Genomic DNA, 13,767 nt, shown 5'->3' on the forward strand with positions numbered 1-13,767 from the left:
AGCTACAATACAACTTCTGCTCAATGTTCAATGCTGCACACAGTAATTTAACCACCTCATTGTTAAAGTGACTTCCCCTATCTGATTCTAAAGAGACCGGAAAACCGAAACATGGTATCAGTTCCCTAAGCAATGGTTTTGCTACTGTGAGGCTGTCATTTCTACGTGTAGGGTAGGCTTCAATCCAGTGGCTAAATATACACACAACCACTAACACATACTTCAAACCTCCACACACAGGCATCTCAATGAAATCCAACTGCATTCTGCTGAATGGACCTCCAGCTCTTCCAATGTGGCTCAAATTCACCACTGTCCCTGTGTTCATCTGTTGGCAGATGACGCAACGGTGGCAAATCACTTCAGCTTCTTATCTAAACTTCAGGTTGAACCAGTCAATCTTGAACAACCTGATCATGGCATCCCTCCTAATGTGTGCTTGGCCATGATAAAACCTTGCAAACTGTGACAAAAGACTGTTTGGCAAAACCATTTTTCCTTCATCTGAAACCCACAAATCATCTGATCTTTGTATACATTGCATTCTAACCCAAGAACGCTTCTCATCTTTGCTGACACGGTCCTGCAACAATTTTAACTCTTCTAATGTGTCAATCATCCTCAATGCGTAACCTGTGCATGTCTCATTTTCTTTTTCAGGTAACAATTGCCACTGGTCCTTGAACGATATACAGTTCAATGCGCAAAACCTTGCGGCTTGATCCACATATCCATTTCCCATTGAAACAAAGTCTTGTGATTTCAGATGTGCACTGCATTTCACCACGGCAATCTCATGAGGTAACTGAATCGCATGCAACAATTCTTTAATTCTCTCACCATTATTCACTGGCGAACCAGAAGAGGTCAAATAGTGACTCTCATCTGAGCAGAGACATGGCAAGCCCTGGTAAGAGCTACCAGCTCAGCTACTTGAGCGGAACACACTCCTTGAAGCCTGGATGCTTCCAGGATACCAGAAATTGTGCATACCTCATATCCGGCTCTCAGCACTCCTACTGAGTCTCTCAAACATGAGCCATCAAAAAAATAATTTGGTCATTTTCTTCCAATCGGGTGTCTCTGATATCATGTCTTGGTTTTGTGCATAATTCTGTTACCTCAAAACAGTCATGTTCCACATCTTCCAAACTTTCAATCTCCGTATTCTCACTAGGGAGTAAAGTTGCCGGGTTCAACACTGTACATCTCTTTAATGTTACATTTGGTGACCCCAATTTAATCGTTTCATATCTGGTCAATCTTGCATTGGTCATGTGTTGCGTCTTTGGACGTGTCAGGAGGATTTCAACTGAGAGAGGGACCATGACTGTTAAAGGATGTCCCATCACTATGCCTTCACACTGTGTAAGGCTTTGTCCAACTGCTGCTGCTGCATGCAGACAGCCCGGTAAGGCTGCTGCAACTGGGTCCAAAGTAGCTGAAAAATATGCTACTGGTCGGTTTACACCTCCATGGAACTGTGTCAAGACAGGCAAAGAACATGCATCTTGTTCATGACAAAACAGAATGAAAGGCTTCGTGTAATCAGGCATACCTAAAGCTGGAGCCCTGCACATGCTCTCTCTTAACTCAGTGAATGCTCTCATTTTCCCTCTCTTCCAACACTATAGTGCCCTGAGTGTCTTTGTTCGTAAGCCTCTGCAAAGGCTTGGAGATGGCTGAGAAATTTGGGATCCACTGGCGACAGTAGCTCACCATCCCTAAGAACACCCTAACATCTCTCTGTGTTGTCGGGGGATTCATCTGTGGCACAGCTGTTATTCTTTCCCTGGATAACTTTCTCGAGCCTTTCTCAATTTGATGACCCAAATACTTCACCTCTCTCTGACAATATTGCAATTTTGTGGGGGACACCTTGTGTCCGTTCTTCCCCAAGTGATTCAGTAAGGCAACTGAGTTGTACTTACACTCGTCCCTTGTTTTGGATGCAATTAACAAATCATTAATGTACTGCAACAGAGTCAATTGGAAAGGCAGCTCCAACAACTCCAAATTCTTCTTCAGTATCTGGTTGAATATGGACGGTGATTCCGAAAACCCTTGAGGAATTTAACGCCAACTGTAGACTTTGTCCAAGAATTTAAAACAGAAGAGAAATTGGCTGTCCTCATGAAGAGGCACAGAAAATAACTTGGGACAAATCAACTACTGTGAACCATTCTGCATCACATGGAATCTGGCACATAATTACAGCTGGATTTGGTACTGCTGGGCAACATTTTACCACTATGTCATTGATCTTTCTCAAATCTTGGACAATCCGAACTTTCCCACAGGGCTTTCTCAGTCCCATTATTGGTGAATTACATGGACTGCTCAACACCTCCTTCAAGACTCCCTGTTTCACAAAATCTGCAATGAGTTGCACAACCTTCATAAGGACATCTTGCGCCATATGGTACTGCGGTATCTGAGGGAATATTGTGTTAGGCTTCACACTTACTTTAACTACTCCTTTTATCAGTCCTACTTCTTTGCCTGTCATATCCCACACCTTTTCCTTAACTGTTCCCTGTAAGTCTGAGGGAAGTTCAGCCACTGTGAACATCAGAAAGAAATTTATCAGAGGATATTCCTCATCTGTGGTCTCAATTTCGGGCTCTGAAACCTGTTCTTCCTCTTCATCATCACTGTTTGTCTGGACCTCAATTCCATCATTAGAACAGGTGATCGAACACCTCGTTTTGCACAATAAGGGCCAGATGTAGGAAGGGTTTTGCGACTCGCAAACGGCGAAAAACGCCGTTTGCGAGGCGCAAAAGCCTCTCCGCGATGCAGATATGCATTTTGTGAGTCGGATCAGACTCGCAAAATGCATTTCCGACTCGCAAATAGGAAGGGGTGTTCCCTTCCTATTTGCGACTCGCAACGCTATGCAAGTTCATTTGCGACCGCGAAAGCGGTCGCAAATGAACTCGCAATTACCATCCACTTGAAGTGGATGGTAACTCATTCGCAAATGGGAAGGGGTCCCCATCGGTCCCCTTCCCCTTTGTGAATGATCACTAAAACAATTTTTCAGAGCAGGCAGTGGTCTTATGGACCACTGCCTGCTCTGAAAAATACCGAAACAAAAGGTTTCGTTTTTTTTTTCTAAGGAAAACGGGCTGCAGATAGAAAAAATAAAACTGCTTTATTAAAAAGCAGTCACGGACATGGTGGTCTGCTGTCTCCAGCAGGCCACCATCCCCGTGAGTGCCCATACTCACAATGGGGTCGCAAACTGCGACCCACCTCATTAATATTAATGAGGTGGGTCTTTGCGCCCCTATTGCGAGTCGCAGAAGGTGTCTCAGACACCTTTCTGCATGGCAAATTGCAAGTCGCAATTTCCATTTTTCCTACATCTGGCCCTTAGTCTCTTCCCAGTAGGGATACAGGACCTGAATCACAGACCACAAATCTGTGCAATCCTTGGAAAGTGCCAAGCTCAACTTGAACCGGATCTGTGATTAGATTAGTCAGGAGTTGGTTTGCTACCCCTACTACCTTGACTGTCTGTCCCGAAAGGGGCAGTTTTGGAACTTCTGCACTTCTGACTGTGGAGCATGTAGCTCCTGTGTCAACCAAAAATGAAACCTTGTTACCCATTACCTTCCCCTGCACATAGGGTCCTCTCTGGTCTACCTCTAAAGATGCTGCAAGCCTGCACTCCTCTCCGCTGTACTGTGTTATTTGGCATGGGCACTGCAGGGGCCCCCAGGGGCCCCACAACACCCGTTACCGCCAGCCAGGTTCTGGCGGTCAAAACCGCCAGGACCAGGCTGGCGGTAAGGGGGTCGGAATCCCCATGGCGGCGCTGCCTGCAGCGCCGCCATGGAGGATTCCTCAGGCCAGGTTCTGGACCCTTGGCTGGCATCAAAGTATCCTCCTCCGTAAAGAAAAGATGTCCTGAAGTATTTGTCTCTTTGCTACCGTGAATGTGTCAGTTCATGCTGAGTTTATGCTGCCTGCAACAACTGCTAATACAAAGCTCCAGTGAACCTGACTCTCCATGCTGTAGCAACTGCCAGCAAGGACCGGCAATGTGCAGTCTACACTTTGAGCTACACCAATGACAGCCAGGTGTGACTGCCAGTGCAAATCTCCGGCAACAACCATCTGTGATGTTCAACCGGCTCTTTGTGCTGCATTGAAGATAGTCTGCGCCAGCCAGCCTGCTCTTCATGCTACAGTGATGACCATCTATAATGCTTTCCTTACGCCTTGTGGCCTCCTCCACCACAAACTGGACTCTTTGCACCAGACTTTGAGAACTTTTCCAGCAGGACTACTCCGGTCCCTGTATCTGTCATTCCCTCCATCATCGCCAGCCTGAACTTGTGACTTTCACCCGGTCTTGCATGACCACATGAATGCGACTGGCGTTTTGTGCTTTTAGATGATAAACGTACTTTGGAAGTTTGAAATTGCATATGTCTGGCTCTACTTGTTGGATTTTTGTAGCTTTGGTCTCTTTTTATTTATTAAAGTCTTCTCTATTTTTCACACTTAACACAGCACCTCTAAGATAAGCCTGACTGCTTTTGTGTCAAGCTACCAGAAGGTTAAGCACAAGCTACTTTTAGCGACTTTTTATGGTCACCCACTCAACAAACCCAATTTCTTACAGTGTCAAATCATCCAGACACTGACCTTAACAAATACCTTTGGTGACATAAGCCTCGTTCCCTGTTATTTATATTTCAAAGTTGGGCAGTAAATGTGTAGTGTAAACAATGCAGTCAGAATTGACATACTTGCGTCATACTGGTTGTTCTTGAACTATCATATTAGTTCATACCTGTTATGTCTGGTATTAAGCATAAATTCCCCAACATAACATAAAGGTTAATGGCCAATATTATAAAAACCCCATAAACTGGCCACTGATTTAGCGTGGTCTTGGTCCCAGAATATTGCATGAGGTCCTGCCAATGATCCTGCTGATGTTTGCCACACTATCGTATGATACCAGCATCAATTCCTATGCTAAGAACTAAAACCGAGCCAATTCCGAAAGGAGGGGAGCTGAACCCAGCTGATGTGTGTTTTCCTTTCGAGAGAACACTTCTCTTGTGTTTGTGTGGTATTTGTGGAGTTTTTGGTGATACAAAAAATTGTTATTTCATGCTCAAGTGCTGTTACGCCATACCATGTTCAGGCACCTGTGGGTGAGAAAGCAAGACCTTGTAGAACTAGGCCAGAGCCTTATTTTACACAATATAACGGAAGCAAAAGTATAGGGTGAAGCATAAGGTGAAAAATATGGGGTGACCGCGCAGAAAAATGAAGAGTTCCTGGCCTCAGACACCTTTACCTGAAATAATTTATGATCTTGTGCCCCAAAGGAGTACAGCAGTCCTTAATGAGTCTGTGAAGCTCTGCCATGCATCCTCAGGGTGGTGCCTGGAGAAGAGGCCATGAGGACTTGCCTCAGTCATGCATGCAGGCCAGGTAGAGTTCTAACCAAGATTTTATTTACATTTGATGCCCTGAAGAAACATGGGAGTCCTCAGTAGGCCTGTGAAATACTGGCCTAGTTGTGGAGGGATTCCTTGGATTGGTAGGTGGAGCTCCATGTTCACCATACTACCATCATCACCAGTCGCGTGCTCGTATTTGGTTGACCCATCAGCCCTGTAACTACCTGGTCATTTTATACCAACCCCAAGTGAAACACAGTCCTACATGGAACACACCCTGAAGTGGGACAGCTTTGTACCCCTTATCTGTTTTGTCCCTGAGTTTCCTGCAGGTGACAAAACTTTTTTGTAACCAATCAACCCTGGGTGCCATCTGGTACTGTCCTGGGGCTGAAGTGTGCCTCTGGATGGTGCTAAAAGCCCAAGCATAGGGGCTGAGTCAAGCACACTCCTGAAGCTTTCATTCAGCCACCTTCAGAGCTTTTCACCCTACGCAGATGGGGAGTCCCTTCAGGCATCAGTCCCTGCAGGCATCATGGATCCAATATCAACCAGGCAAGGCCACAGCTTCTTCATTGTAAGAAGGATCTGGTCAGTGGGGAGGTCTGCATCATGCTACTCATAGGTCAGAGTAGTATCCACTATGCCACTACCTCATTCATATTCTTCTCAGGCCAATGTCCTATACTATCTTTCAATTAAACCCTTTGTTATACAAGGTAAATGGTTAACAAACAGTCTGCTGTTGTTGCGGCCCATGTCTCTGGAATTCCTTTTTTCTAGTGAGAGAGAAAAAGTTGTCATGACTATGTGGTCTGGTCTGCAACCACTGGTCCATACATAAACTGCAAAATAGAAATGTTTTTCCTCTGAACAGCCAGCACCTTCCCCACCACAGTACTGTCCAGAATGTACACATCTGGCAGATCTTCTTGGACAAAGTAACTGCAGTTTAGTAATAAACATACAAACACAGTTATGCTCCCTTTGCTAATCCTGTCCATGCCCTTGTTGAAATGGCTCAGTAACTCTAGCTTCAGACATCAGTGTGTTACTGGATTTTAATGCAGCCAATACTTCTTGCCAACTTACACTCTCTTCGGGTGATGGCATGATCCAGAACCCCTAAGCTTCTCTGTGAACGCTACATTTCTAATGGTTGTTGTGGATGTTGTTTCACACCTGATTTATGGTACTTTTTGAATTGTCAGTAGTGGTGTACATATGTGAGCCAATGCTTCTAACAGCACACAAAGTTAGTGTACATTTAGTTCACAGACTTTATATCTCAGATCATTTTTGTAAGATAACATACAACTCCTTTTTTAATTAAACATCAAAAAGTTATAATAATAACAATGAATTTATGTCTATATATAATTTGTAATTCAAACCCTGGTGGGCAGGCTTTGTTGAGATGAGCTTGTTGGATTGCTCATCTTATTGCCAGAATGCCCGTGCAGCAGAATGCACGTAGGGGGCTGCAGAAATTCTGGCTTATGCCCATTTTCCAGGATTGTTGTTAGTTCTGCTACTGACAGATGTGCTTTCTCAATTTATAAATAGCTTTGGCTGTTGGGTAGGATTATAACCCTCATAAGGGCTCGCTCTCCCTTCAACCCTTGAACTGTAAGCTCATCTACTGCTGCTCTCTTGTACCTTCTATGATTGGGCCGTAGTCCATCAGCTTCCCGCTATCGCAACATATGATTAAATACAATTTGCTGCTAGCACCCAACCCATACCTCGCTTTCAAAGACATACCCTGCTTTTTTGATACTGTTGGCTTAATCTACTCCAAATACTAGCTCTCTCACATTCACAAGGAACCCAACAACTATGAATAGCTGCTCCTAGCCAAACACCCTCATATAACCTCTTCTCACTATCCTTCCTTTATTCCTCTGGTGGGTCAAACTGGGGCACAAAATAGTCCTGGGCATCAAAATAGGAGTGGTCCCCATTAGTGAACCAAATATTTAAAAAACAAAGTGGCCCACATTTGCAAATCAAGCCAGTTTTGAACATGTAAAGACATGCTGTATGATTATTTTGCAACATACAGAAGACTGCATGCATTTATGTGTGCTTCAGGAAATGTTTATGGTAATACAAGGGAAACCAACAGCAAAAACAAGCCCACCAGGCCATAAAATGGGCCCAGAAACTCCTAGAAAACGGCCCACACATTAATCTGTGGGACCAGCCCATCGGACATTGCCTCATTGCCCTCTAGGCCAGTCAGGCCCTCTTCCTCTGTCTACTCACACCACAGGTTGCAAGGCTGTTCATTCATTGACCCCTTGACCGCGCTGAGAACACATTGATCAACCCATCCACAAACAGCTAAGAAGTCACTATAAACACTGACAAATGACTGTCCACATAACTTTTTACATTCACCACCTTCACATGCTACAACTTCTGAAAATACAGACATGGCACAGCTGGTGACTGGGGTTATGTGATGAGGTGGTTGAAGTCTAAAACGTGTTGCCTCCAATGTTACGCAGAACCACTTGATTGAAAGCAGTCTCACTGTTGCTAGTTACTCCTTCTACAATTCAGAATGATCTAATTAAAACCAACCGTCTAAAGTGGCCTGTGTTTTCTTAAAAAATTGCAATTTTGTAACGATGTTCAAGTTAACAGATGCTTATGGGATACTATTTAAAAATGTTATTGGACAAAATCGATTTTAGATATCCTGACATACTTTTTCAGCAGGAAGTTATCAAATGCAAGAATGCATGGGATAAACCTGTACCACACACAACGTGTGCACTCTGCATCAATTTGTTTACTCTTATTTTGAGTAGAAAAACAATTACAAAGCGGTTTGATTCCCTATGATTAGACTCAACAACGTTGGAGGTTGATTATGTCTTTCTTATGACTGGCTAATAAAGTATTTATGCCTACTCTTAACGTTAGTGACTGACACCCAAATGTTCACAGATTATGTCTGACTATGACAACTTTGCTCAGTCAGTTCCCTTTTGATAATCATTTCAACATACAGATCTATTGCCTTGTAAAGGAAAAGAAAAGAGCGGTACAGGGAATGCTTCAATTAATCTCAACCATTGGTAATCACTCGCTCAACATGCCACTCCAGACCAGAAAGAACCATATCCAAATCAGATCTGGTCCTGCTCCGGTAGGAACATTCAAGCTCAAATACAGCACCAGGACCTCTCTGAACAGGAACATAACTAATCCTACACCGATTTTGGCCTTGTTAGGTCTTGTCAAAGAGTTATAGCTTCCGCCCTGTGGCACAGCGACTTACAAAAGCAACTGGGTACCTTCAAGACCTCTATAAATACTTGCCCCAAAGTTGCCTTGACTTATAATATTGCTCACCAAATCGCCTCTGCTGTAGAATATCCCAACATATTTTCACTCATTTTGAGAAAGAGTAGCTAAGATAACGTTATCAACATTTCTATTTTTCTGTCCTTCTCAACACCTTGACTGGTGCTGCTTATTGGAACATTTTGTGTTGACCCCGTCCGCTTAAATATTATTTTGCAACACCAATGACAAAATAAATAAGTACCTTTGAAAAGCATCCGAAAGTAGAGCTATCAGTAAATTAATGCAGAGAATGGCTGAAACTCCAAGGAAGGTTCCACACAGTATGTAAGCCATAACGGGATCCTTCTCGTACATGTCGTCAAAGCCGTAGTCATCCACAAGAGTGATGCGAAAGACATTAAACATCAGCTGTGGGACTGTCTCCATTTTTGTTACATTTCCTGTTTACAAGTGAAGATGAAGTCAAACAGTTAGTACTCAAAGGCTCAATTTTTTTAATCATATGTGAACAACTAGAAAGTGAAAGTTGGAAGAAAGATGCCTTTGGCAGAGCTCATATCTAGTCAAGGTATATGGAATGTATGTATAGTGCTTGCATAACAAGTGGACAGAGATGGTCCTCTTCATCGAAAGCTGTGGACATTTAATACAGGATGGAAGGAGTGATATCTCAAAGTGTGATTGAAGAATGTATTATTTGCATTTTATGCACCAGGAGGAAATGTACTTTAAGTGAACAACATACGTTACACTAGGTAGAGGCAGAGTTTAAGTGTAGACGGATGCCCTGGCGAAGAAGGCATCATGCACTTTCTGTGGACATTTTTCTCTGCACAAAATGTGTGGACACACTCCCCTAATAAAAAATGACTGACCTTACAAAACTGATCCGTGAAATAAATACTGTATGGAATTAATCCTAAATGTGAATGTGGAAAGGAAACCACATTGTGGAGAATAATAAAATGCATAAAATACAGCTTATGGGAAACCAGAAATGTGAGCATATGCCATCACAAATAAACAACAGTGAAAGGTACCTAGATAAAATGATGACCTACGTCTCCATCGATGTAAAGAAAGATGGTAAAGAATTGGCTGTAAACACATGATAATACAATTAATAGCTTGCATGGATTTCATATCTTGGAAAAATTGGCGCCCTACTTCAATTCATCCAAACTGTGACCATGGAAAACAAACCACACTATGGGGGTGATTCTGACCTTGGCGGTCTTTTCGCAAGACCGCCGAGTTACCGCCGCGGTAAAGACCGCTGACCGCGGCGGTATGCCGCGGCGCGTATTCCGACCGCTGGGAGCGTTCCGCCGGAAAACCGCCAGCAGCCACACTGGCGGTCGGCGGGAAAGTGGAGACTGGTCAACCTCCACCGCCACGCCAGCAGAACACCGCCCACAGAATTACGACCCACATTTCTGTGTGGCGGTCTTCTGTTGGCGGTCTTCTGTTGGCGGTCACGTCCCTATGGCTCCCGTCGCCTCCCGGAGGACCAACGCACAAGGTAAGTTGATCGTCCGTGAGGGGAGGGGGTGGGGGGGGTGTTGTGTGATGTGTGCGTGCATGGGGGTGTGTAGAGGGGGTGTGTGAGTGCGTGCATGCGGGCGGGGGGTGCTGCTGTGCCTATGGGCAATGTGTGTAGTTCGGCGGGTGCGCATGTTGGCATGTATGTGTGCGGGTATGTGCCCCCGTTGTGTATGTGTGTGTGTAGGGGTGTGCATATGTTTTGTGCATATGTGCATGTTGGGGGTGCGTGCATGTCGGGGTGCGTGTATGTGCATGTCGGGGTGGGGGGGGCAGGGGGTTTGTAACATCTCTGGGGGGTGGCAGGGGGTGGAGGGTGTGGGGGGGGGACTCGTGGGGGGTAGTGGGGGGTGTGGGAGACCCCTATCAGTGCCAGGGATGGAATTCCCTGGCCCCGATAGTGCCTACCGCCATGGTTCGCATGGCGGTTCCCGACCGCCAAAAACCGCGGCGGTAAGCAGGGTCATGATGCGGTTGGCGGTCTTGGGTCGACCGCCGGGCCGGAGTGCGCAAACTCCAGCCCGTCGGTCATGACCGCCGTGGCGGTCGGAGTGGGAAAGTGGCGGTCGATCGCGGCGGTGACCGCCGCGGTCAGAATGCCATTTTTTGGACCGCCGGTCTGTTCGCGGTCCGACCGCCGCCTCTCCGCCGACCGCCGGGGTTAGAATGAGGGCCTATATATTAAATTGTATAAAAGAGAGTTTATGTGAAACTAGAAATCTGAGCGTTTGCCATCACAAAGAAATAACAGTAAATATCAGTGAAAGATTGTGCCACTGTGTGAACATGTACCTAGATAGAATTATGACCTACTTCTTCAGTGATGAAAATAAATATGGTAATGAATGGGCTGTTAAGACATAGAAACATAGTGTATGGCTTGCATGGATTTTTTGACTTGAAAACATTGTAAACCTACGCCATCCTACTCTGCGAAGAGGCAGGAGAGTTATGTAACTAAGCCACGTTATGGGGCTTGCTAAAATGTGAGGCAACACCTTAATTTAAATAAAGTTTATTTTACATATATAAAATCTGGTCTAGTCATTTGCCTACAGCCAGGCTCAGATCAAAGAGTCAGCACACATTAAGGGCAGTGAGGTGTGGGGTAATGCAGGGCCTGGCCAATTGCCAGTTCTTGCACTTAAGGTCCACTGCGCACAAGACTGTGTGCAGTGGGCATAGTAGTCCAGGGAACTGCACAGAGCTGACCAAAGGCCAGACAGGCCCCATGTCCAGGCCTTGTAGCACAGCAATGAAGTATAGCATAGCAAACATCATGAACTCCCAATAAAAAACATTTTAATTGAGACAGTTTCTGGTTACCTTTGCTCTTTTGCACCTTTGTTTATTAAATGTTCAAACAAACCTCAGATATTCACTCAAAAACACAGCACAGTGCAGAAGAAAACCTTAAAAAACACAGAAATTCTCGACTTATGGTATGTTTCACAAATCATAACTAGTGACACGACCAGCCATTGCTTATGACCTCACACATAACATAACTGAAGACATCTCAAGTAACATCATTAATGTCATCATTCATGAAACCACACCAATTTAAAAATCATTGTATGTACAATAACTGATGCAGTGTGTCTGCATGTCAAGCAAGCACAAGAACCTGTGCTATGTAAGGTAATATCTCAAGGAAGAGTTAAGATCTTAGAGTATGCTTGAAGAATATAGTGCGTGTATAAAGCACTAGGCCCATATGGACACAATACAGGAGTGAAGCGGTAGAGTCTCAATGAACAAGTTACTCACCTTTACGCTATTTCTGATAGAAGCCAACAACTCCTTGGACAACTCCCAGTCTGGCTTCCGCAGCAACCATTGCTTGGAGACAGCCCTCCTAACAGCCACTGATGACATCAGATTACTCTATGACCGCGGCCACACCGCAGCTCTCATACTCCTCGACCTCTCAACAGCATTCAACACCGTCTCCCAGAGCACTCTGCCGACCAGACTCCATGACATAGGAATCCGCAGAAGAGCCCTGGAATGGATCCACTCCTTCTGTCCTCGGAGGATGCAGAGGGTTAGTCTCCCGCCCTACACTTCCAGTCCCACAGGAGTCAACTACGGAGTCTCCCAACGATCCTCACTGAGTCCCACACTGTTCAACGTATATATGGCCCCTCTTGCTGCCATCGTCAGAAGCAACGGTATGAATATCGTGTCATAGGCCGATGACACACAACTCATCATTTCCCTCACCGAAGACCCGAACACGGCCAAAAGGAACTTCCACTCAGGAAAGGAAGCCTTCGCCACCTGAATGAGAGAAAGCTGCCTCAAGCTCAACTCCAACAAGACTGAGCTTCTCATCTTCGGAAACGCCACCTCAGCTTGGGACAGCTCCTGGTGGCCCACGTACCTCAGCGCCCCCCCCACACCAAGTGAACACGCCCGCAATTTAGGACTCATCCTCGAATCATCCCTATCCATGACCCGCCAGGTAAACTCTGTTGCCGCCTCCTGCTGGCACACACTCCGCAAACTTCAGAAGATATTCAGATGGATCCCAGCAGACTGTTGCAGGACAGTCACCCAAGCCTTAGTCACTAGCAAGCTCGACTACGGCAATGCCCTCTACGCAGGCACCTCAATCAGGGACATCAAAAAACTACAACTCATCCAGAACACCACCGCCAGACTCATTCTGGACCTCCCTCAACGTCAACACATCTTCCAACACCCCAGGACCCTCCACTGGCTACCAGTAGAGAAGCAAATCACTTTTAAGCTACTCACCCACACGTACAAGGATATACACAACGCAGGACCAGCCTACTTGAACCGCTGCGTCCCATTCCAAACCCCTGCCAGATCCCTCCCCTCCACCCAGATGCCCTGGCCACCATCCCTTTCATCTGCAAAAGCACCGCCGGAGGACGATCCTTCACCCACACTGCAGCAAAGAGCTGGAGCAACCTCCCCCTGCACCTTAGACAAACTCCTTCGCTCACCATCTTTAGGAAGAACCTCAAGACGTGGCTCTTCGGATGAGGACCCTCCCCCCCACCACCTTGAGACCCTCTCAGGTGAGTAGCTATGCTTTACAAATACTGATTGACTGAGACTATCTAGCCTCAGATTCCTCACCTTTTGAAAATTCCGTAGACATCAGGCTGATTCCGGAAACGTTTCAGGAATACCTCTGCATGCTGGAAGGACGCATTTTGGGGCTCCACACTGGTGCCGTTCTGCTACATAAATGACATGTGGGGCTTATATAGGCTTTTGCTTTTGAGGCTGTCTGTACCTCCAAACGCAGAGCCCCATAAGCAAATTGGTAGACATTGGACAGAATTGCAGATTTGGGATCTTATTAATGGATAGGGTCCAATCGCAGGACATGCAGGAAGGGAGAGTTGGTGAGGAATCTGCACCTCGACAGACTCTCTACTGGAAAGAGGGTTACAAAATGTAAGTGACGATAACTTGGTGACCTGTAATCCTAGTT

General features: G+C 45.5%; 1 protein-coding gene across 1 annotated transcript in view; it reads right to left on the reverse strand.

Annotated features, from left to right (window-relative positions):
* LOC138282815 (transient receptor potential channel pyrexia-like) overlaps positions 1-13,767 on the reverse strand; it is a 1,013,831-nt gene that overhangs the window by 264,676 nt on the left and 735,388 nt on the right. The window contains exon 17 of the mRNA XM_069220730.1: positions 8,992-9,190. Within this exon, the coding sequence (XP_069076831.1) occupies positions 8,992-9,190 (199 nt within the window). The remainder of the gene's footprint in view (positions 1-8,991; positions 9,191-13,767) is intronic.

This window comes from Pleurodeles waltl, chromosome 2_2 (genome assembly GCF_031143425.1).
Source record: "Pleurodeles waltl isolate 20211129_DDA chromosome 2_2, aPleWal1.hap1.20221129, whole genome shotgun sequence".
In the NCBI taxonomy this organism is placed as follows: Eukaryota; Metazoa; Chordata; class Amphibia; order Caudata; family Salamandridae; genus Pleurodeles; species Pleurodeles waltl.